Below are 24,125 nucleotides of genomic sequence, written 5' to 3'. Positions count from 1 at the left end.
GTTTAGTGTTCATTTAATTTGGTTGCGCATTTCTTTGATGAGATGAATCTTAATCGATAAAACCTTTTTTCAATCGTTTAATCGATATTTATTTACCTACGTTCATCGTGTTTGTTGTCTGTTGGCAAGGCAGGCTTAAACAATTTCTCATCCCATATTTTAACTGAATTGCGCTAAATTTACTGATTAAGAATAATGCCGAAGAATAAAGGTAAAAACTTCGCCAATCTCTGGTCTTTTTTTTGTTGCATACTTATGAAATCGTACTTATATGTAATGAGAATGTGGAGCAATATGGTTTGACATCCGTTGCTAGGTTTCTGGCGTTTGAAGTCTTTATTAAATGTCTAATATTATGTATATATTAAAAATACTTTCGTATACTTCAGACTATTTTTTGTTCTATTTCAAAACATAATTTTCATTATTTTCCTTTTGAACTGGATTTTTATTTGTTTTATGTACATTTAAAATTTTCTTCCTGTAATTGTATCCAAAAGAGAACCTGAAAAATTCGCCTCCATTCTATTAGAATTGCAGTTTAATGTTTCTGGATGTCACTGTTTAGAGTTGGCCATTGAACTCAGTTGAAATAGTCCTTTGTAGGCATATCTGACCTAGAAAAGCTTACCCCTCTTTACATTGTCTTGGGCAAAAGAGTTCTGTTTTTTTTTCTTTCCAGTAGACGCTTGTGATAACGACCCCCTGTCGTCCAAACAAAATCGGTCGCTATAACGAAAGGTGGTTATAACGTATTACAAGTTATTTATAGCCATTTTTTAAAATTCACGAATAATTTCTCAGTTATGCTTCATTTTAAAAAAGAATGCAGAAACTAACAAAATGAATAAACAATTTTTTTGTCAGTTTCTTTCTCTTTTTAATAATTATATGCTGCAATTGTAGAAGCTTGCTGCTTTTTAGACTTTTTCAAAAAAATATAATTTATAATGTCTACCTCTTGCGTGCGGTTTTCATCACTTATTTGACCCTACACCAACAAATAATTCTTTTCAATGGAAATATTTTACCTTCAGAAACATAAAATGTTCAAATATTAGTTTTCGAATAGTTGGTCCTGAGGATAATACATAATTCGAAATTTAATTTTGGACGTTATACTGGAGCAAACGGCTCAGTTCGGACGCTCTAATGGACGGTAAAGTACCATTGCATCTATGGAATGGAAAATGGGACTTCATGCATCGGTCGCTATAACGGAAGGGTCGCAGTAATAGAGGTCGTTCTATTGAGCCCAGTTTTCCAAATTGTGGTCCGGGGACCCCCGGGATTCCGCAAGTCCATACCAGGGGGTCCGTGGTGCTATCCAGCTAAAATGTTAAATATAATTAAGATTGAAAGACAAGTAATGATATTTTAATTCAAAAAGGAAGCACATTCCTAATCGCAGCATTAGGACGCTGCCAGGGTAGGTTTGCCCAAACCATGGTTAATAATTAAAACCCTAATACTCCATAGGGTCATTCCATGTCAAATCAACACACCCATCTGACCTCACCATCTCAGATTTTAATGAAATTTGGCACATAGGTAGCATCCATGTAGACTAAGAAAAATACCAAATTTCATTAAATTATATCAACGCATTTAGAAAATATGGCAATCCAAAGTTACCAAAAATCGACCAAAAAAGCATCACCTTCCTTGCCTTCTTGAAATATAAATTACTCCTCTCCCAGTTGCACTAGAGATATGAAATAAGTGTCATTTTGTAGCAATTGTTATGCTCTTTCTTGTGATATACAACAATGCATATGTTGTAATTGAAATTTTTTTTGAAAATTTCAAATTTAAATTTTAAATTTCAATTTTTAAAAAAACGCATCTTCAAAAATTCTGAAAAAATTCCAAAAGATACAGTAGCTTTTTGTTAAATGTTACAAAAAGTTTCAAAATGGGAGGACAATGGGTTGATGGTAAAAAAAATTTAAAACTAAAGTGGTTTTATCAAAATTCTGATATAAATGACTTAAATTTTGTTATGAATGTTTGCATAAAAATTAAGAAAATTAAATAACCCAAAATGGAAAACATTATTTAATTCATCATTCACTAACAATGAATAAATCATTTGGATTGATGAAGAATCAAAATTGATTATTTAAAAATTTAATAAATTTAATTAAATTTGATTTATTTTTGAGGTCTAAGCAAATAGTATATTAGTGTATGTTTAGTTAATATTCATGTGAATACACTAATATACTATTAGTTTAGACCTAAAAAAATCAAATTAATTAAATTAATTAATTTTTGCAGAAAACATCATCCGAATTCATTGACCTTCTTTCTGATAAGCTGTCAGCTCTAGTAAAACATGATTTCATAGCTAAACAGCAGACAGCATTCATGAACCAAATAAAAGAAAACTTAAGTGAATCTGAGTATGCTGTCACATTAGATTTTTCAGAAAATTACAATATGGTAGTTCAGGATGAAGCTCAAAGTTATCATTGGGCTAGTAATTATGCCACAGTTCATCCTTTTGCAGTATACTACAAAAAGGGAAATGAAATGAAGCATCTGAATTATGTTGTTATTTCAGATTGCCTTGAACATATTATATTGGTGTGCATACTTTTCAAAAACAATTTATCAATTCTTTAACAAAAAAATTTGGAAATACTCCAAAAAAGATCTTTTACTTTTCCAATGGGTCAGCTGCCTAATACAAAAAAAAAAGAATTTTTCTAACTTGTGCCATCATAAACAAGATTTAAAATTGAAGCAGAATCGCACTTTTTCGCCACTGCTCACAGTAAAGGGCCTTGTGATGGCATTGGTTGTACAGTGAAAAGTCTGGCTGCCAGAGCCAGCTTACAGCTACCATATGAGAATCAAATCTTGACTACTCTCAAACTGTATGAATGGGCAGATAAAAATATTTGTGGAATAAATTTTACGTTTAGTACACAAGAAGACTACATTTTATCAGAAACATTCCTAAAAGAACGTTTTAAAGAAGCAGTAACAATAAAAGGTACACAGCAACTTCATGCATTCATTCCTGTTGCATCAAGTCAAACTAAATTGTCGGTGAACATATTTTCATATGATACAACCTCTTCTGAAGTATGTCTCAAGATCCCAAGATAAACTGAAATTATCAGATTGTAACAGTTACATTCAGGGTTGGCTTTCTGCCGGCAGAAACTAGTTTTGCCGTGCCAGAAACTGGTTATAACCGGTAAAAAACGGCAGAAACTGGCAAAAACTTAAAAATGTCTTTAATAACTCAAGTAATTAGAAAATGATATTTGTTTAAGTAAACTAAAAAATTAAACATCATTCCATCATTTAAAAAAATAAAATCCCATGCTAATGCCCTTGATTTAGTTCAGAAAGGGAACTTTCCAATTGCAGAGGCTTGTAGTATTTGGATTAATTGAACAAACGATAAAAAATCATACAGGGGTGCTTAGAGAAGAGGAGTGACATACAGAATTAAACAAGCATTACTGATTGTAATTTGCTTACTTATACGCTTCCTCTAAATTGTTTGTGATTTAAATTATCATGTCATGTGCTTCAAGAAGAAAATGCCAGAATTTTACTTGCCTAAATTTTGTAGCTAATGTCACAGCTTTGCAAAACAAATTGGCCCCATTTCTCAAAACTTATTTTTCCAGTCAAATTTTTACCACAACCCCAGTTACTACATGGTGGGCCAATTATACAATAGATGAAAGTTTCACGAACATTGCTTGCTCCTTGATGCATTGTCTGCTAGCTCTCCTGTTTTAAGAATATTATAAAATTTCTCATTTTGAGAACCTGTTTAGATTTCTGAAACCACCTTTTCTAAGAGGCAATTGCAGGGTCCAAACAATGTAACATTTGATTTTGAATTGTGATAATTTTGTAATAAAATTACAGTACTTTGGTTAACAATTAATTATTTTTTCCATGCATTTTCAGTTGTATACCAAGAATTAATTTTTTATTTTGTGAGTTTTTGCCAGTTTCTGCCGCAAGTGGCAGAAAGTGGTTTTTGCCATGCCGATTTCTACCAGTGGTTTTAACCGCCTCGGCAGAAACTTGCCAACCCTGGTTACATTACAATGCAGAAAAATGAAGAAGATGACGAGGTTAAAGTTACATGCCTTCATCCACATGGGCCATCCCCATCATTTAGTTATCCAAGTAAACCAGATGTACTGTGGGTACATGTAACTGATGTCCTATGTGTAGTAAGTCCTGTGACTCCTACTGGAAGAATGTATGTTCTTCCTGAACATGATATTTCACAAAGCAATGAAGCCCTATCCAATAACACATAATGAACTTCTTTAGACTGAAGTGCCAGTGATTTGTTAATTCCTTTCCCACGTCTTCATAAAAAAAATGACTTTTATTTTAAATTATTTCAATAATGATTTTAACTATGCAAAGTATATGGACATTCTATATCACATGGAATAAATTTCAACTTTTTTCATCTCACTGTCCGAAAGTTGTATTTTCTATAGCAAAGTAAGTTGACTTTTACTATAGTTGAAATTTTGATAAAACCACTTTAGTTTTAAATTTTTTTAACCATCAGCCCATTGTCCTCCCATTTTGAACTTTTTTTAACATTTAACAATAAGCTATTGTATCTTTTGGAATTTTTTCAGAATTTTTGAAAATTCGTTTTTTTTTAAATTTGAAATTTTCAAATTTTTTTTCAATTACAACATATGCATTGTTGTATATCACAAGAAAGAGCATAACAATTGCTACAAAATGACACTTATTTCATATCTCTAGTGCAACTGGGAGAGGAGTAATTTATATTTCAAGAAGGCAAGGAAGGTGATGCTTTTTTGGTCGATTTTTGGTAACTTTGGATTGCCATATTTTCTAAATGCATTGATATAATTTAATGAAATTTGGTATTTTTCTTAGTCTACATGGATGCTACCTATGTGCCAAATTTCCTTAAAATCTGAGATGGTGAGGTCAAATTTTTGCAAAAAGTGTGTTCATTTGACACGGAATGACCCCATAAAAATACAACTCATATGAAAAATTAACACGTTTAAACTAGGCTAACGGTGCACTAACTTCAAAAGTTCATTTTTATTAGTAAACTTGTTGTAGATACTTAGTGACAACATTTTTATTCCTAATTGAATTTGAAATAGAATTTTACTTCGATAACTCAAGGTCAATATAATAATGTAAGAAATGAAAACCGGACAAGATCTCTGAAAAATATACAGAACAATGAATAAATAAATTTAAAGGAAAAAAAAAGCATAAAAATATATTAGAAGAAAATAGATTTATCTGTGTCGAATCATTTTTTTGCGCAGGGTTGGTCCACGAAGTTCATAATTTTTCCGGAGGAGAGCTGCGGAGGTTTGAAGTTTGGGAACCTCTGCTATAGAGTGTTGACTATTATTATTATTTTTAAAATTTTATTTTGATACACTAATAAAGCTTGAAATTATTTTTCTGTCAAATAGACAAATTATCTAAGAACACTTCTCAAATAGTTTCGAATTGTGTCAACATACTACGTTTATAAATTTGCAGTTATTTAATAGGCATTGCATATTTTTTTCCTCTTCTCATTGAAGCTTTCTTCTCCCCTTTTTTTTAATATATATATATTTGCAAAGCTGAAGTGCTTTTTTAATTGGATATATCCCACACTTGACATGTTGGTCAGAAGTGCTTCTGGTCATTATTTCAATTTAATTTGAGCATTTTTTGAACAAAAAATATAGGCTATATTCTGCTTTAATGAGCAATTTTATCATCTTCTATAATCTGTACCAATTTAATAATAACAAAAAAATTAATATTTCTGAATATTCAACATTCCGATTCTAAACTTGAGAAACTGAACTCAGTTTTGCCTGATCTTGAACTTATATTGCCAATTTATGCAGCCTAAAGGTTTTGCCTGTCAGTAAATGTATCCTCATATAAATAATATCCAATGATCGAGAAACCCGCATGCTTCAACAATGAAACTCGTGCCACGGCATGAAAATTTGATAATATGTTCTGGTAATGTTTAACATGCAGGGAAAGGCTTTATTGTGAAGAGGCTGTTCTCGATCGGGTTACTTAACTGATTTACTGGTATAACACTCATTTTAGGGGGGTGAAGAATCAAAAAAGTGGTCAAAAATTAATGCTATCTACCATAGTTTAGGGTTAATCCATGGCAGTTAGGGTTAAGATTTCAAATATCAAAATATCACCAAACAGGCAATTGCTTCGTTCAAATGTAGAAGAGTAGAACCAATTTTCACCCGTCATACCTTGACAGGCAACTTTGCAGTTATGTATAAATGTACCCTTGAATGTATACTTTTACACATTTTCTAATAATCCAGATGTAGTTATATTGTCCTTTAAAAACTGTTTCTCAACAGTTAAATTTTCTTTTATAAAGAAATGGACATTTCTAAGTAATACATAATTTTTAATCCTGATTTTCTGAGTTATGTTATTAATTTATCATGTTCAATTTTAAAAATATGTCTTTTCTACGCCCTTTAATTGGCCATCGAAGACTTAAAAAAAAAAAAAAAAAACCCTGATCATTTTTTTTATTAAACCATCTCTAATACAACTATATCTTTGATCTAACTTGTTTTTTTTAACCAGAAAAAGTGTTCAAAAATATCTTTTTAACAAAAAGTAACATTGAGTCAAAAATGTTATTGTCTTTCATTAAAAAAAAAAAAAAAAAAAAAACCCTGCTGAATTGAAGTGTTATCACTTGTAAGGTTACTACAAGTTTTTAAAAATTATTTCACCTTTATAGGAAAGGGAGGTAAAAATAGGAGAAGAGGTAAGAATGAAAATGAAGCCGAAAAGAGAGAACTGGTGTTTAAAGAAGATGGACAAGGTATGTATTTTTTTTTATTATTAAAGGTTTTCTAACGCTGTGATATGTATTTAAAAAATAACATTAAGTAAAAGAAATTTTTAAAAAGTTTTAAACTTGCTTATTCCGCATGATGTTTAGATCATTTAGTAATGTTGTTCTTTAGCATGCTTTCCACATAAATATGTCCAAATGTTTGTTACCAAATGGTGGTGCTAAAAATTTCCTGAGATTAAAATTTTCCACAATCCATAAATTTTTTTACCAAAATGTCCCTTACTGTATTTGTATCATATTTAAGGAATTATTATGTGGAAAAACTGAATCTGAAAGACTCATCTGATCTTGAGTAAAAAAAGTATCAGTAAAAAAAAAATGCTTTTATGAAAGGCATGAATTACAATAATAAACCATATAGACTGAAACCAAGTGTTGGATTTCCTTGTTAATTTCCTCATGCCGCCAAAAATTCCTGGGTATTATTCAGTTTTAGTTTTTGTAATATTTTTTAAAACCTGTATCAGGCATAAGATTATTCCTCATATTCACAATTTTCTGCTTTTCCTCAATTTCCTCTTTTTTTTTTGAAATTTTTATTTGTCCAATTTTTTTTCATACACACACATGTATATATATTTATACACAGTTGGCTCTCTGTTTATCGACTTTCAAGGGACCACAAAAAAATCATCTTTTAATAGAATGCTTTTAACACTAGTGGACCATCTGGGACCGTGAAAAGCCGTTGTTAAATAGAGCGTCGTTAAAAGGTGAGCCAACTGTATCAATAGAACAAAAAACAGACAAGGTTAAAACATAGATAAATGACAGAGATGAAGCCAGTACTCTTCATCAGTGGAAACTTCATCCTATGGTTGAAAGACCAAAAGTTTTATACTAAAACTAAAAATAGGATTCCAACATTCAGGATTACATTGGGCAAAACGCACCATATGTGAAAAATGAATGCAGATTTCTGGAACTAAGACCTAAAACTAAGTACTGGGGTTTTGTCTCGGACATTAGAAGCCAAGGTTATCAATAATGTCCCTCCACCGTACTGCCAGCAAAAACCAAAATCTTACCTATGTGTCCGGGAACAAATTTAAATCCGTATCCATCAGTTCCATTTCCGTGCCAGTCGATAAAAATAAAATTAAAACGAAACCAATCCAATGAATAAAAAATAAGTAAATAAAAGTGTCATCCATAAAAACAGTTCCTAGGACATCCCTGGTTGAACAAAAAACTTAATTCAAAGAACATCATCAACTGGAGTCCAAATATGTGGTTTGCTCCATGTATGATTTTTCTGTCACATGTTTGGACTCCAGTTGATTATGTTTTTCGATTGAATAAATTTCTTCTTTTTTTCCCTTTTCTATAATCTCATGCCTACTATTTATACTTTCGTATTCTGTTACATGTGCTCCTTTTATATTTTCTAAGCTTTTGTATTTCTTGAAAGAATTTCATCTTAGTAACTTTATCAAAAGAAAAAATAAATAAATAACTAAAATAAAAACTGGCCAGTTGTAGAATAATTACTGATGCTGAAAAACTTCAGATCATTAAATAATTTGATTTTCACTTTTATGTAAGAATATTAAAATTGTTGTCATATATCATTGCATTAAAAAGTAAAAGTAAATTAAGCAATAATATGATTGCTCAAATTGGGAAAAAAAATTGCCAACACTGATATTTCAGTTACAAGGGACCTTTTTTTCAATGCAAAAGATGCAAGAATAAATGAAAAGACACTGACAAAAGCAAGGCAAAAACAATCACTGCAATTGTTTAGAAATATGTGTTATCATTATGTGATTTTATTAAATTTACTTTTTTTTTAATGTGAGATTTGCTTATCAAATAAAACACTTCATATTTTATTACAGAATATGCACAAGTGGTAAAAATGCTTGGCAATGGAAGGTTAGAAGCGATTTGCTTTGATGGTATAAAAAGGCTGTGTCACATCAGAGGAAAACTCAGGAAAAAGGTAATTCTGAATTAACACTTATAACACACTAACCTTTGTATAATTTTGTTTTTATTCCTTTACACACAATTTGAATTTTTTGTAAGTTTTGAAATCGGGGCCGTGTTCAAGGAGAGGGTCTTAGGGGTTAAACCCTTCCCATTAGGGCAAAAATAATAATCCAAATGAAGAAAATATATGTTTAAGTTTTATTAATTTTAATGTGAAAGTTTGTGTCCAATACTTTTTTATTAAAAAAAAATATCTCTGAAATTTTTCTGGAATTTACAACTGTTAAGTGTTTCACCAACTGGAATAATAACTTGGAAAAACTATGGAAGAAAAAAAGCTCTATGATTTGTCAATACAAAGCCTTAACTGCGTCAATATGGCTTAAAGGAGGTTATGATGGATTTGGCATCTGTTGCAGCTATGAAGATGCATTAGTGATTGTATTGGGTAGTGTAATTTGCATCTAATGCAATAAGTTCTTTCTTGTTTAGTTTATTAAGCATCGTTTCAGAAAATAAAACCTGATACACATCCTGCATTATTAAAGAATCGGTGGACAGTTTTGAATACTAATTGCAATGTACCACCTAGCAAACAGATTTAATTTAAAAAAAAAAAAAAGGTTTTTTTAAAGAGACAAACAAGGTTTGATGAAAAGCAGCTGTAAAATGAAGGAATACTTGCGGTAACTTGTGCAGTCGAAATTATTCTTGAGGTGTAGGAGGGAGGGGACAGCAGTCCTTTGTGGCATAGAAATGCCATACTGGGATCATCAATTTTACGCGAAACGAATGTTTGTGAGGGATTGAACTCCCCCCCCCCTCAGGTAAAGATTTAGAAGCTTGAAAACCCTTCCCTTTATGAAAATCTGGACAGGAGACTGAAATGTAATAGCATTTTGGTCAGTAAAATTTGCATTTTTGTTTGCGATCTAACTTTGTCAGTTGGACTTAAATAATTTTGTGTTTTTCATTTATTTTTACCATTATGTTTTATCTTCTTTAGTAGTAGTAGTGCTACAGTACTTGTTCCCTTGTCATTTTGCCACTTTCCTTTGAAAATTTCAACCAAATTTCATTGAATTTAATTCTACATTTACATTAAATTTGTTTTAGTAATATGCATTGTGAAAGTTTTTCAATGAAGTTATACTTGAAGTATTGCTTTTAAAAAGTTTTAATAATATCAATTTCAAGTTTAGTTAATTTATGGTTTATTAATGGAGATTAAATATAATTAGTTGATAATTTTAAGATATCTTAAAAAAATCCAGTATAAATTTTTTAACACCCCTATTATTATTATTATTATTTTTATTATTATTCTCATTGTAAAAAACATGATTTTTTCCCTTTTGATCAGAATGGCATCAAAATCTAGAACTTGTAATGTTGTGGAAAAATCAGGAAAAGTCAGTGAAATGTCATTTGCTCAAATTCAATGATTCACTTCATTATTTTTGTTGTTGTTAAAACTTTGACTATCATATCAGTCATTCTAACTACAGTGGATGCCAGTTAATTGAATCAGTAGTTAATTGAAAATCAACTGCTTTAATGAATCAAATTGTCAAAAACAGAATAAAATCCAGCTTTATTGAATTAGCCGCTTTATTGAATCGGCCGCTTTACGGAATGAAAACTGTTTAGGACAAATGTGATTCAGATAAGCAACGGCCACTGTATTATGTATTGTTGCATTTTTTATTAATATAGCATATTTCGCTCCTTTTTTTTTGGTACCATTTTTCATATTTTTCTTCCTTTAAAATATACTGTCTCTTTACATCTACGTTAGGATTCATTTAAAAAAGAATCATTATGTATTATAAATTAAATAAAACTTTATTTTCTTGAAATTTGGAATGATAAAAATTTTAAGCAAACTACTTATATTGTTCATTAGCTGCTTATTGATATAATTCTCAAATTATTATAGAATTCATGAATGCATAATTTAATAAATGGTTTTAACCTGAATCTTTGCAAATTGCAATCAAAGGAGGATGCAAATTAAGAGCCTAAATTTTGCATTCAGTTGTTGTGTATTTTTTTCCCCTTGTTATTTCCAAATCTTATCAAAATTAAAATTCCTTATTCAGTTGTAACATTTTGCACTTCGTAAGTTTCAAGAAAATTATATTAATTAAAAGTATTAAATCAAAAGTTTTAGTATTGGAAACATATGTCTGAGTTTTTGTTGTAAAATGTCTCAGGTGGTCCAGCGATTAGGGCAGGTTTTCGTTTATTTTTTATTTCTGAAAAAAAATCTTTGCACAATCTGTAATAAGTATACAAAATATTAATTGAAACTCTCATGTAAATGTCATAGGTTTGGATTAACCAAGGTGACATTATTCTTGTTGGATTAAGAGATTATCAAGATGCAAAAGCTGATGTCATACTTAAATATAATCCTGATGAAGCCAGAAATCTCAAAACATACGGTGAACTACCTGAACATGGTAAGTTCAGTTTTTGGGGCATGGTTGTTTCTGTATATATAAAAGCAGTATTTTCATTTCTCTCTCATATGCTGGTATCTATTGAAAAATCATTCACATGTTACTTGAATATTTGAACATAAAACTACTGTATGTTTTGCTGTTATGGTTACAAAAATTTAGAAAAAATACTGATTCTTGATTCAAGCGAAAACAGTAATAATTGAGCTTAAGACATCAACCCATAATATTTTTGCTTCGTCACTGTTGATGAGTTATATATGCTTTTAGCTAAATCTGCTGCAACAATCTAAAATCAAGATCAGTAAAATAAACTTTTAGTGCTTTATTTTGTACTTTTACGATATAAAAGAGCGGCAAATAGCTTGAAGCCAAAATTAATTGATAGGGTAAAGATATTCAGCTGTAGAACACAATCTGAAAGTTTCAAATTATTTAATTAGTTAAAAATTGTGTTAAGTTTTTTTTATATGAAGATTGATCAAGCATTATATGCTGTAGGGCATTTAGAGATTAATACGTATATGTTTTGAAGTTGAGAATAATGTTTTACTTTTTTTTTGTTCAACAAGGTTTGCAATTTTTTAAAATATAGCTAATTAAATTTCTTTTGAAGTGTCCATAACTTATTTTAAATTTCTCTTACTTTATTAGAAAGTTGAGCAATAATATTATTAAAAAGATTTTTCTTCCTTGTACAACTTAAAAGGAAGTACAGTGAAATCCTGTTACAATGAACTCCAATTCCTTTGGGTGTTACCACCCATCCATCCATTATCTCTCTTCTCCAAATGAGTTCTTCTGGTATTGCTAAAACAGGTCTGCTCTACAAAAATGACCATCACAATATCTAAGGCCTTTCCATTTAGTCTCCTAAAACATCTGTGAGGCACATTATTTCATGTTGTAAATCAGCTTAAATTTTCTGGTTTATGGAAGAAAACTATCCTGCCAATGCTATGTTTCTTATAAGTAAAATGTTGCTTTTTCTGGTAATCCATTTAAAACCAATCATGGCAAACAGAAAAAGTCGAAAGAACTTTCAGTTTGTGAAGAGTTTGATGTCATAAATGAATTGCAATGTATTATGATATATAGCTAACAATACATTGTACAACATATAATTTTTTTCTTCTCCATTTTAACTTATTTACGATTGTTAGGAATAACGGCTAATATGAACAAATTCATGAATTTTCGGATTTTCCTATTAACTGAGTTTGACTGTAATGTTTCAAAAAAATAGTTTAAGATGACATTTATATTGAACATGATGGATCAGAGTAGTGTTTTTGCACCATACATCTTTTTAAATTTTTTACAAAGAAAGTAAAGATTATTTGAATTATTTGTAGTGTCTTTTTCACACCTAAGGAAGAGACCACTTAGAGTTACCAGGGGTCTGGCCAGAGGATATTTGGGTCCGTTAACGGACCCTTCACAAAAATCCGATCAACCAAAACGGACCTTTCACAAAATCCCGATCAAACAAAACGGACCTTTCACAAAATCCCGATCAAACAAAACGGACCCTTCACAAAATCCCGATCAAACAAAGCGGACCCTTCACAAAATTCTGATAAACAAGATCGGATCTGTCACAAATTGTTTATTGAAAGAGCAAATCTGAAAGCAAAATAATGCATATTTCTGTGTATTAACCGATAATTTTTGGAACCTTTTTTTAAGTCAAATTGGAGGGATCAGCTTATACAAAATCGGCTAATTTTGAAAAAAAAAAAAAAAAAAAAAAAGAAAAAATCGGCACTCTTGGGATGCTCCTGCAAGAGATAAATAATTGCAACTGCCAAATAAATATAATGGTTGTTTGTTTTATCACAGCTAATTAGCAGCGGTGTTGTTGTAAACTTTTTTGAAAAGGCATTAGCAAGCACCTTTCTCTGCTCATGATTTAATAAACAATAATAATATATATCTGCGAAATGAACTTAGAACTGCAAAGGGATAGTAAGGGTGAGGAAAAAATATGATCGCTTCAGATAGGGTTACCAACTTCAAAACTATCACCACTTAGTGTCTCGCGTTGAACCTTTATAATGACTTGATTAGAAAATATTCTCATCATTTTGTTGGCTTGTCAATATTTGCATTTTCACGGGTGCGATGTTTAACAGTTATTTTGGGAGAAAATTATATGGGTTTTTATTTTTTGATGCTAACAAGGATGATTAACTTTAAATAAACTCTTTTAATTACCGTTTTTTTTTCTTTAGATGTCTACATTTTGAAAAATGCAATCTTTTAACATCCGATATGAGAATCATATTTTGTTCTTCTTTCAAGCTAACTTCGCTTTATTAGGATTCAAATAAATGAAAAGTCTTTTTATTTCTGTTAGAACTCTCATTTCAAGTTTTTAAAGCAAAATTCCATTTTCTGTTATGAGTCAAAAATTAAAATGCTGAATAGATGGTTTATTTTATTATTATTATTATTATTATTTTTTGGGTCAACTGTGTCCAGATATTAATGATATGTTATCATAGGACTCTAAAATGCAATTTTAAAATAATTTTATCAAAAATATTTCTTTTACAAGCCGTTTTTATACTTTTGATACACTTTGAGAATTGCGATCTCTTTGCATCCGCTATGGGAATCCGATTTTTCGAATTTTTGATGATTATTACGCTTTGTTAAAAGGTAAACAATTGAAATATCTTTTTATTTTTGTTAAGATCACGGAATTTATAAGTTTTAAACGAAATTCTGTGCTTTTTAAGAGTGTCTTGGGTCAAAAAGTTGAATGCTGAACCCTATTCTGAATTTTGTTTTATTTATTTATATTTTTGTTACAATTATTTTAAATACTGTACAGAAATATATCTAGTATAATTTAACATAATGCAGAATGGTAGATAAATATTGATACTTGAAAGAGCGATGCCCCCCCCCCCCCCGCCAAATATCAGAAAAAAAACCAGAATGATTTTCTTGTCATAGAAGAGAAAAAAGTTTAATTGATGCAGTTCGTGCCATCTCTAAATTCTAAAATTTCGTTTTAACAAAAAACAAAAAAACATTTTTTTTGCGAAATTTTTTGATTTTTCACAAAATTAATTCATTTTTCACAAAATTATTTGATTTTTCACAAAAAACGGACCCTGTGAAAAATCCTGAACAGACCCCTGGTTACATTTTTGCTTGAATATTATTTTTCATGAATTACCACATCATGAAGCAAATTGTTTTCTTAATAAATCTGCAACACTTTAATCTAAAAATGTTTCATTTCTGAAGAAATTGAGATGGAAAAGCAACCTGTTCACTAAGAGTAGCTAAAGTTATTCGAAAAAGTCGATTTGAATCTACTCGATCTTATTGCTATTTTAACCTTTCCAAAAAGAAAATTTTTAGCCCCCCAGTTAATAAAGTAATAGACAAGCTAACACCCTGATTATCAAAATAAAATTTTATGGGTATGGAAATCTCCCCACATATGCATGATAAAGAACCCTGCTTAATCAAATAATTTCCCGCGTGATCTGGCCAGCTTTTACAAAAATTTTGGTTAAGACAGATTGTGATTAAGTCTCATCTGCAACAAAGTAGTGGCTTCTCCCCTATGTGAAGTTCAGCAAACGTAAGTTGTTGTTCAATGAAATTTTGAGAACTGAGGTGAGGATTATAGTTTGGAAAAAGTAATGCAAAAGTGTTTCTACTTTTGGAAAGGTCCAACTTTTGAGCAAGTAAAGTAAAAAAGTGAAAAGTAATGCCAAAACAAAGATTTTGTAATTCAAGTTGTAGGTTGCACACTTTTTAAAATAATATTTATAAGCAGTGATGTTCACATCAACTTTTCTGAGGGTATACTCCCACTAATCCATTACGCACAATATGTGTATGCGATCATACACATAACATGCCATAATATGTAAAAATTTTGAAGCTTGAGGGTATACGCTATGTGTCTAAAAAATATTTGGGAGTATATGGAGTATAACCCTATGGGAACACCACTATTAATGAGTACTTACAGCAAATATATTTGTTGATTATATTTTGTTTGTTTAGCATGGTTTTAAAAACTTTGCACTGCTAGCATGCATTACTTCTTTTAAATAGCTACTGATTTTTTATTACATTTTCAGATGAGTATTATTAATACAATGGGGGTATCACTCTTGTCCTGTAAGGGGGAAAATTTTTTCTTGTATAGTCAAATAATTCGATAAGAGTAACATATAATGGGATGGAATAACATTCATTTAAGCAGGGCCTACAGTATTCTAAACTACTTTGAGATGAATTTGACTTTAGGTGTTGGTGCACTTCCAAAAACGTTGAGAGCATTTTACCTATTTGTTTTATTATCACTGTTATTATTATTTGTGCATTTTATGTGCAGGTTTGGTTTTTTCAGATCATATTTTATAACCTGCTAATTAAGTTCTACTTAAATGTAAATAATAGTTTTAAAGACTTTTTTTTTGGAATTACTGTATGTATTTGAAAATGCTTTGCATTTTATGTTTCAATTGAGTTTTTTTCTATATTTATGTATTCTTTGCTATTCTTTTCCAGCTAAAATCAATGATACTGTTAACTTTGGTGAAGAAGAAGAAGATGATAACATTATTGAGTTCGATGAAGTTAGTGGAGACGAAGATATTGAAAATGTAACTATTACTACATTTTGAAGTTTTCTTTTTAAAATGTTCATGTGACATTAGCTATGGTTATGCTTAGCAATTAAACAGGATGACTGGTCAACCTGGAAACCATTAATAGTCTTGAGAATTCTCTGAAGCCTGGGAAAGTTTGTGAGAAATCTGGAATTTGTGAAAAACAATTTTTTCTTTTTTGCCATTGGTGTGACATTAAAATAAAGATATCAACTAGCATTTAAGCAGGTTTTTGGTAATTACTTTTGTGATTTCTACCACCTGCTGCTATTTCATTATGAAAGGATTCATTTTTAGATGAAAAGATGGTTGGAGGAAACAGCGCCAGCTCATATGCCCTTCCTGCCTGTCACTCATATCCAGATAGTTAGTGTGAATTTGGGCAGACATTGCTCCGAACAGAACTAACTCATTTCTATTGAACAATAAGTAGATCTTAAGGTCGAAAAGTTCTGTGATTGATGTAATTAGTATGTTTATAATCAAAAATTTGATTTCTTCTTGAATGAAAAAAATTTGTTTCTATGATTTCAAATTTTCCTGTTTCGTTAGTTGTCTTTGCGATTACAATTTCTACCAGCTATTGCCTTTGTTCTAAATTATTATCATTGTTGCAATCATTATTTGATGAATGAGTGCTAAGTTTTGTGTGATGAACTACATTGAAAATATGAATCTGGCATTCTTCTCATTTTCGTGTCGTGTTTCACTTAAAAAGGCAGACAGGTTAAAAATATGTCAGAATGCCTTATTGTGTGTTTATCTTATATAATTAAAAACTGAGCGTATGTACCTATGTATGTTTGCTCAAGTTACTTCTCCCGAACGACAGTGAATTGACCATCGAACCAGGTATGGTTGGATTGGTAATCTTCCTGTCTTTATGTTTGGCTATTTAACATAATCCTCTGATTATAATTAGCAGAGATATCAGTTCAAAACTTTTAAGTATGACACTTAGATTTTGACATAAAATACCTATTTTTCGAAGACTTTCCTCCATTCAAATTATTCGGTGCTTCATCTCAACTTTCCGCTACAATACTTTTATTAAAGTTTATAGCGTGAAGAAAATCATAGAGACGAAAGACCTGTTGCCATTTTTTGTCTCGAATATGAACAAATAAGATTCTGGTTTTTGTTTTGAGGCTTCCCCTGCAATCGGGATTTATAATGTTTCCTTTTTGGATATTTTTCTGCAGTCTGCTGCAAAATTTTACTGATTTTTTTTAATTCAAGCCTGATTGTTGAACACGTGTCAGTTGACATAACTTTTATTTTCGAGGTAGACAGTGCAAATCCGGGCGACCCAGCTAGTTTGTTTATTTAAAAGGTATTGAACCAAAATAGGGAAAATGTCCAGCTTTTTCAAGTTGGTATTATTTTGTTTTTGGATAGTTATTTGGCAAAATATTTGTCTTATATAGAAGCTGGCCTTCCAACTTAAAACCTCGTATTTCCAAATTCCTCTACTTATGCATATTTTTTCTAGTAAGTTGAATAATATCATCATGTATCGAATTAATGTTTTCTTTTACAAAAAGGATTTAAGTTTTGATCACTGAAATGTCTTTCACCAAATTTTTATACATGCGGATTGTTGATAGTGTAAATTTAGGCTTGCAAACTGCCCCGCTTTTAAGGCAATATTTCCAGCAACCAGATTTTTCATGCATTTCTCCCCTGTTTTAAAATTTTGAAGATTTTTTAATTATCTCACATATAATGTTTTAATTTTTGGACATAATCAAATAAAAGTTATTATTTAAACCTTATTAAAATTGTAAAAAATTCTTTTTGTAAGTTTTTGTGTGTAGCAGAATGTGAAACTTGAAAATATCCCATTAATGACTTTTCTTCAAAATCAGTTATTAAAACTTGTGTTTTAAAACAACTAAAAGATTTTTTTAAAGTTCAATTTATTACAAGTGTATCCATATGAAAAAAGTGTTAAATTTGTCTGCAAAAGTTAGGAAAAAATTGGCTTGAAAACCTAGAAAAGTCTGAGTATTTGCAGTGCAGGTAAAGAGCAACTGCAAATTTTGCATTTTTCATTTTTTTTCATTTTTGTCATCTGTTGTACATTGTCTTTATTGTACAAGCTCGCTTATTTGGTTTCCGCTGAAAAAAGGCGCGAAGAAAACATTTAATTTCAACATTTTCCTATTGTTAGTATTGAATCCACCACACATTTCTTTAAATATCTCAAAAACTCCTTTCTGCAGATACTGCCTTTTACCTGCACATGGCAGTATATATATATATATATATATATATATATATATATATATATATATATATATATATATATATATACACACACACAGTGAAACCTCCCTTAACGGACACTCCCGAATAACGGACACCTCTAATTAACGGACATTTTTGCAAGTCCCAGGACCTCAATATAGGCCATTCCATGTTATTCACTCTGAATAACGGACAGTTATTTCACAAAAAATTTCCCTTGTAGCACTTCCGTTTTTTTTTCTTTTCACAGAATATCTTAGTAACTGCTTGCCTTACAGAGATTTTCATCCTCCACAATTGATATTCCCCCCCCCCACCCCCCATCATTTACTTATCACTGTTTCTTGGAATTAAAAGGGTAACTATTCAAAAGTTAAGATAAAAAAGAGGAAACTGGGCGCTTTTTCTAACTGGGGCTCTCATACGATGCAATTGAGCAGACCGGCGCCGGTAGTAGTCGGCTTTATGACGCCGTGGTTTCGTTGGATTGTTTAATTTTTAGACATGAAAAAGATTTGCCCATATTCAAGGTCATATTGCCAACTGTCAATCATGCAATAGTGATACTCGAGATAAAATAAATAAATTAACCATAAAAAAGTGTGGGGGGAGGGGGGTTGCTCCGCCGAATCGCCGCCGTTGGTAAGGCAAAAAAGAGATGTCAAACTGTTTTAACTGATTATTTTAATTGATTAAATGCTTTTTAAGACAAGCGTGTGCTGTCAGTATACCTTTATTTAAAAAAAAAACAGATTAATTACACTTGACGTAAAATGTAGTAAACCTTTCGCAATTGTTTCGATTGTGTTCTACAAAGGGAACAACAGCCCATTTTGAAAAAGGTAAATTAAGTAGTTCCTCCTAATAGCGGACACCTCCCAATAACGGACAAAACTTCTAGTCCCTTGACTGTCCGCTATTCGGAGGTTTCACTGTATATATATATATATATATATCAGTGGCGTACCTAGCATGGGGGGCATCTGGGGCGGTAATTTGTGGTTGTCACCCCCCCTACAAACGCAAATATATATGTGTATATATATATGTATATCAGGCTTGGAGTTGATTACGAGAAAATGTAATCGATTACGATTATGATTACCAGCTTGAAAAATAGGAGATTACAATTATGATTACGATTATAATACTCTGCCAAAACGTAATTACGATTACAGCAACGATTAGATTACGTCAAAAATGTAATCGATTACAATTACGATGGTCCGATTACGATTTGATTACGATTACAGACTCGTGAGAGGAAATGACATGCACACATATACTATATTATTCTCATTATTATTTTGCGGCAACAATATCATAGTTAAAAAATTATGATTTTTGATTGTGCTTTTAAATGCTACATAACTATTTTGACCATATATCCTGCACAGGTAATTAGGTGTCCTATATCCAAATGACTTGCCACATTATAATGCATTTTGTACATGATTTAAATTTTCATTATTATTTTTCATGCAACCAATACAGTTTCTAAAATTTATGTACTATATTTCTACATTCTATTCTCTACAATTTGCTATAATATTATTTAATTCAACCTATTTTTTGAAAAAAAAAAAAAAACCTTTTGTATTTAATTTTGCAAAACATGCATAGTATTAAAATATATTCAAATAGTATAAATAAATGATAGGAAAATAAATGTTCAAAATAAATACTGCAATCAAGACAATTTTTTATTGCATTTTAATAATACCAATGCTTTAAATGTATCATGTTTCATCCTCATTCTCTGTGAGGTATAAAACTTTCAGGCAATACTGAATAACCGCTCAACAGGTGCAGATGATGCACAAATTGACAAGTACTTGGGAGCAATTTTGCTCAGTAATGGGTATACATGAATATTGGATCCCCAGTATTCTAGGGGATCAATATTATGCTCATTTGGTGCGCTAGTTTCATACGCATTTATTTCGCTTTCGATTTTCTCCTGTATTAAGGAATTATTATTTTTGTAAGTGCTGGCTGATTTTTCTAAAAATGCGAACAATTTCCCTTTTTTTGCAGGCTGTTTTGGTGACACATCTTTTGTGTCCTTATCTTCTAATTCAGTGCAAATGTTATGACAGTCTTTGTTGACATTATTTCTTCCTTGATAATTTCTTTTATTTTATTTTTTGTTCTTGAATCGTACCAGTTGCATTTGAGCCTTGGGTCTAAAAATGAAGCCACTTGAAATGCTTCCGTTTCTTCATAGTGACTCATTCTAGAAGTTAGTGCTGATAACAGCTTTTTACTGTCGTATTAAAGTATTGCAAATTTTTGGTCAGGAGGTCCTCAAGATGGGGCTTGAACACTCTTAAAGCAATATAATTGGAAAGCACTTTAAAAAGTAAAAATGAGTATAATAAATTTTGCTATGATTTCCAGGCATTATTTTTTCCCCCACATGCATAAGCATTTTATAATGATATTTTTATATCTCCGTTTCAAAAACAAGTGTTTTTACAAAGGTTAAAACTAATGTTTTTAAAATCTTTAAATGCAAACTTTTTTCTCTTATATACCTATTAAAAAGTATCAGCATTGAAATATAAAGCATAAATTTAAGATTAAATTAGATGTGAAAATATTTTGAAAAATCACTTACCAGAGTGATGTCATCACAAAAATCAAAGAACCGCTAAGATAGTGCGTGTGAATGAGCACTGAAGTGCAAATCCAAATTCGCTCTTCTTTTGACAAAATTACTCCTCTTCCGCCAATGAAAGTAAAAAAAGAAAAAAAAAAAACACCAAAGGCATAAAACTGTTTTTTTAGAACTTTGTCGAAACGAAAACATGTGTTCGTACAGCATTGTTGATATTGTTCTCTTTCCGAGGCGGTAGCTCCGCTTGTTTGTCTATCATTCACAGATGAAAAGGAAAATTGATGATCAATCCAACTTGGGGACGCGTTCCTGTCAATGACACCTACAGAGTACAAAACCCACTAAGATGCGGCATGTTTATGACCCTTCGCCAACGAGCCCTTTTAACAGCAGGGCCTAAAGGCTCTGCTGTCTAGTCCTTTGTACGTTTCTATTGAAGTCTTATCTTTTCCTCAGTCCAGATCCCATCGCATGCATAGCATTGTAGAAACGCAACTAGAAAGTTTTCACTTTCAGCAAGTCGGGATTACACGATTACGGAACAAAATTATGATTATCTAAACTTAGATTACAATTACGATTATGCAAGAAACACTTGATTAAAATTACGATTACAAGATTACGAGTGTCCCATTGACAGATTATGATTATGATTACAATTACACAAAAATGTAATCGATTACGCAGATTACGATTACGTAATCGGCGATTACTCCAAGCCTGATGTATATATAATTAGTTTCTGTGTAAAGATGAAGTTCATTCAATTTTCAGAAAGAACTACAATTGTGTTATAACGAAATTTTAAGTGGGACAATGTGCAAAAAACAAAAACAATGCATGCTGTTTATGTAACTTGCCCTAGACGCTTGTGTGAATCAAGAGGTCAAAAAAGTAAGAGGTGTATGAAATTGATGACCCCTTAATCAGTGGCATACCTAGCATGGGTATGGGTGACACTTTTGGTGGTAATTTGTGGTATCGCCCCCTTCCGCACTACAAACGCAAAAAAAAAAAAAAAAAAAAAAAAAAAAACACCAAAAGTTTTTAATGTTCTATGTAAACATAAAATTCATACAATTTTCAGAAACAACTAAATTTGTGTTGCAAACAAATTTTAAGTTGGCTAATGTACAAAGGACAAATAAAAACTATGAACCCTTTTTTTTACTTGCCCCAGAAGCAAATGTTCTGAACCGTCAGGATGTCAATAAAGTAAGGAGGTGTAGAAAATGTGTGGTTGGCGCCTTAATTTTTTGAAACTGTATCTCAAACACAGGGAAAGGTAATGGATTTTCAGCTTTTTGGTCAAGACAATATGAACCTAATATTGAGTATAATATTCTCTCCCTAGTAGGAGGGTTTCTCCCCCGAAAAGTTTTTAAGTTTGTAGTATTGAAAACGCAGTTTAGATGAGCTTTGATAATGATAGGGGGCAAAGAGATTAGGAGGAAGTGCCCTGGAAATGTTTTTAAAAATGTTCCTGGAAATATAGCTCTTATAACGCATTTTTAGACAAATTTTGATGTGGGAGGGGGGGGGGGGGGGGAGGTTCAAGGGTTCATACCTGGGAAAATTTCAATTTATAGTCTTCGAAAGGCATTTTGAACTATCTTAGGTTTTTAGAATGTCGGGGGTTGAAGAGGTTCGGTGGGGGAAACCTGGGAATTTTTGAAATTGAACTCTTTAAATCACATTTGTAGGCCATCTTAAGAAAGTTTAGAAGACTGACAATTTTTTGAAATAGAAGCTCTAGAAACTTAATTAAAACAACTTTTTAAAAAACCACGACAAAAAAAAAAAAAAAAAATTGACAGATTATGACTAATCTATGAATTTCTATTTACAGTTTTAAAGCCGTTGCTCAATTTTTCATTAATTCTTAAATGTACTTTGGAAGTCTGCTTGATAGATTAAATATAATTTAGAATGTTGGAGAAGAAATTCAGAACTGAATTATTTATATTTTTCATAAACTCTTAAGTCCAATTTGGCACCAGCCATCCTCCAGAGAATGGGTCCTAGCGCAAGCTCTCCCCAGCCCCCTGTGTGGTAATGCAACTGCTGCATTTGATAGAGTAAATAATAAAATATTGGGGTACTTTTCTGAATTGAGGTATTTGTATTTTTCAAAGACTTGCAATTCCAATTTAGATGCCACCCCCCTGGCGGATGACACCAGGGCAGACCTCCTTCTCCTCCCCCCTGTAGCGATGCCATTTCCTTCATTATTTCAGACGTATCTTAAACATAGGGAAAGATAATGAATTTCAGTTTTTTTGTATAAGAGGACGTCACTACTAGGTTTAAGTTTTGAAATGATGAACATAACCCTGGGTATAGTATTCACTCCATGATGTGGGGTGGAAAAATTTAAAATTTATAGTCTTAAAAACGCATTTTTGCTTCCTAATTTTCAAAAACTTGCAATTCTACTTTGGGTGTCATCCCCTAGATGGGTAACACCCGAGGCGAGCTGTCCCCCCCTGCCGACGCCATCGTAAAATACATATTGAAAGCAATGCAAAAAACAAAGCAAAAGTCAAAAGATGTGCAAAAGCAGCTAAAGTAATAAGTCAAGTAAATAGTGTGATAGAGAAACAATAAAAGTGCGTATTGTCATAATAAATTGTGAATTATTTAAAGTTTTTGTGTTTTTCTTTTTTTAGATATGAGAAGAGGATATACACAGTTGAATTACACAAAAGGAGAGTTTTTAAACCATTTTAAAGCATTTTAAGCTGTGCTTCAGAATGCTTTTATATTTCTGTTAATTTAACAATCTCAAATCCCAAACAATTTGAATTAATTTTTCTATTGAGACTACAGTATTTATTGTCAGTAATTATTTTTTCCCCTGAAAAATCAAGAAAAGTATTATTATATTTATGTTCAAAAAATGTGTAATTTTAAATTATGAACAGTTTTTAATGTAAAAATGACTATTTGTAAATACTAAGTTATCTTTTATATTTATGACATGAATTACAATTACGTTCTCCTAATGCTGCTATTTATTTTTCAAATTAGCTCTATAAGTAGCAGGTAACTAGAATTATTTATTGACATAATAAATGTACAAATAAAAAACGAAGATTTGTATGAGACTTTTACATCATTCCATTGTGAGAGCTGAATGGAAAATATGTGCTGCATTTTAGGTTATTGTACATATTTGTATGGTTGTTAGTTTTATGTTTGTACTCGTTTACTGTCAGTATTGTAATTTAATGTGAAATAAAAGTTGGCTCACTGTAGTTTCTTTGAGTTATTTTGTTTTGTTATCGTATTTAGTTTCTTTG

General features: G+C 31.0%; 1 protein-coding gene across 1 annotated transcript; it reads left to right on the top strand.

The window, feature by feature from the left end:
* Positions 1-106: 106 nt before the first annotated feature.
* Positions 107-24,066, top strand: LOC129225501 (eukaryotic translation initiation factor 1A, Y-chromosomal-like). Its single transcript, XM_054859929.1, has 6 exons — positions 107-211; positions 6,788-6,871; positions 8,749-8,852; positions 11,175-11,307; positions 15,853-15,947; positions 23,493-24,066. The coding sequence occupies exons 1-6, from the start codon at positions 196-198 to the stop codon at positions 23,496-23,498; spliced, it is 438 nt and encodes a 145-aa protein (XP_054715904.1). The 5' UTR covers positions 107-195; the 3' UTR covers positions 23,499-24,066.
* Positions 24,067-24,125: the final 59 nt, after the last annotated feature.

This window comes from Uloborus diversus, chromosome 7 (genome assembly GCF_026930045.1).
Source record: "Uloborus diversus isolate 005 chromosome 7, Udiv.v.3.1, whole genome shotgun sequence".
NCBI lineage: Eukaryota > Metazoa > Arthropoda > Arachnida > Araneae > Uloboridae > Uloborus > Uloborus diversus.
Note: the sequence above shows the minus strand (reverse complement) of the source record. Positions and strands in the feature narration are given on the sequence as shown.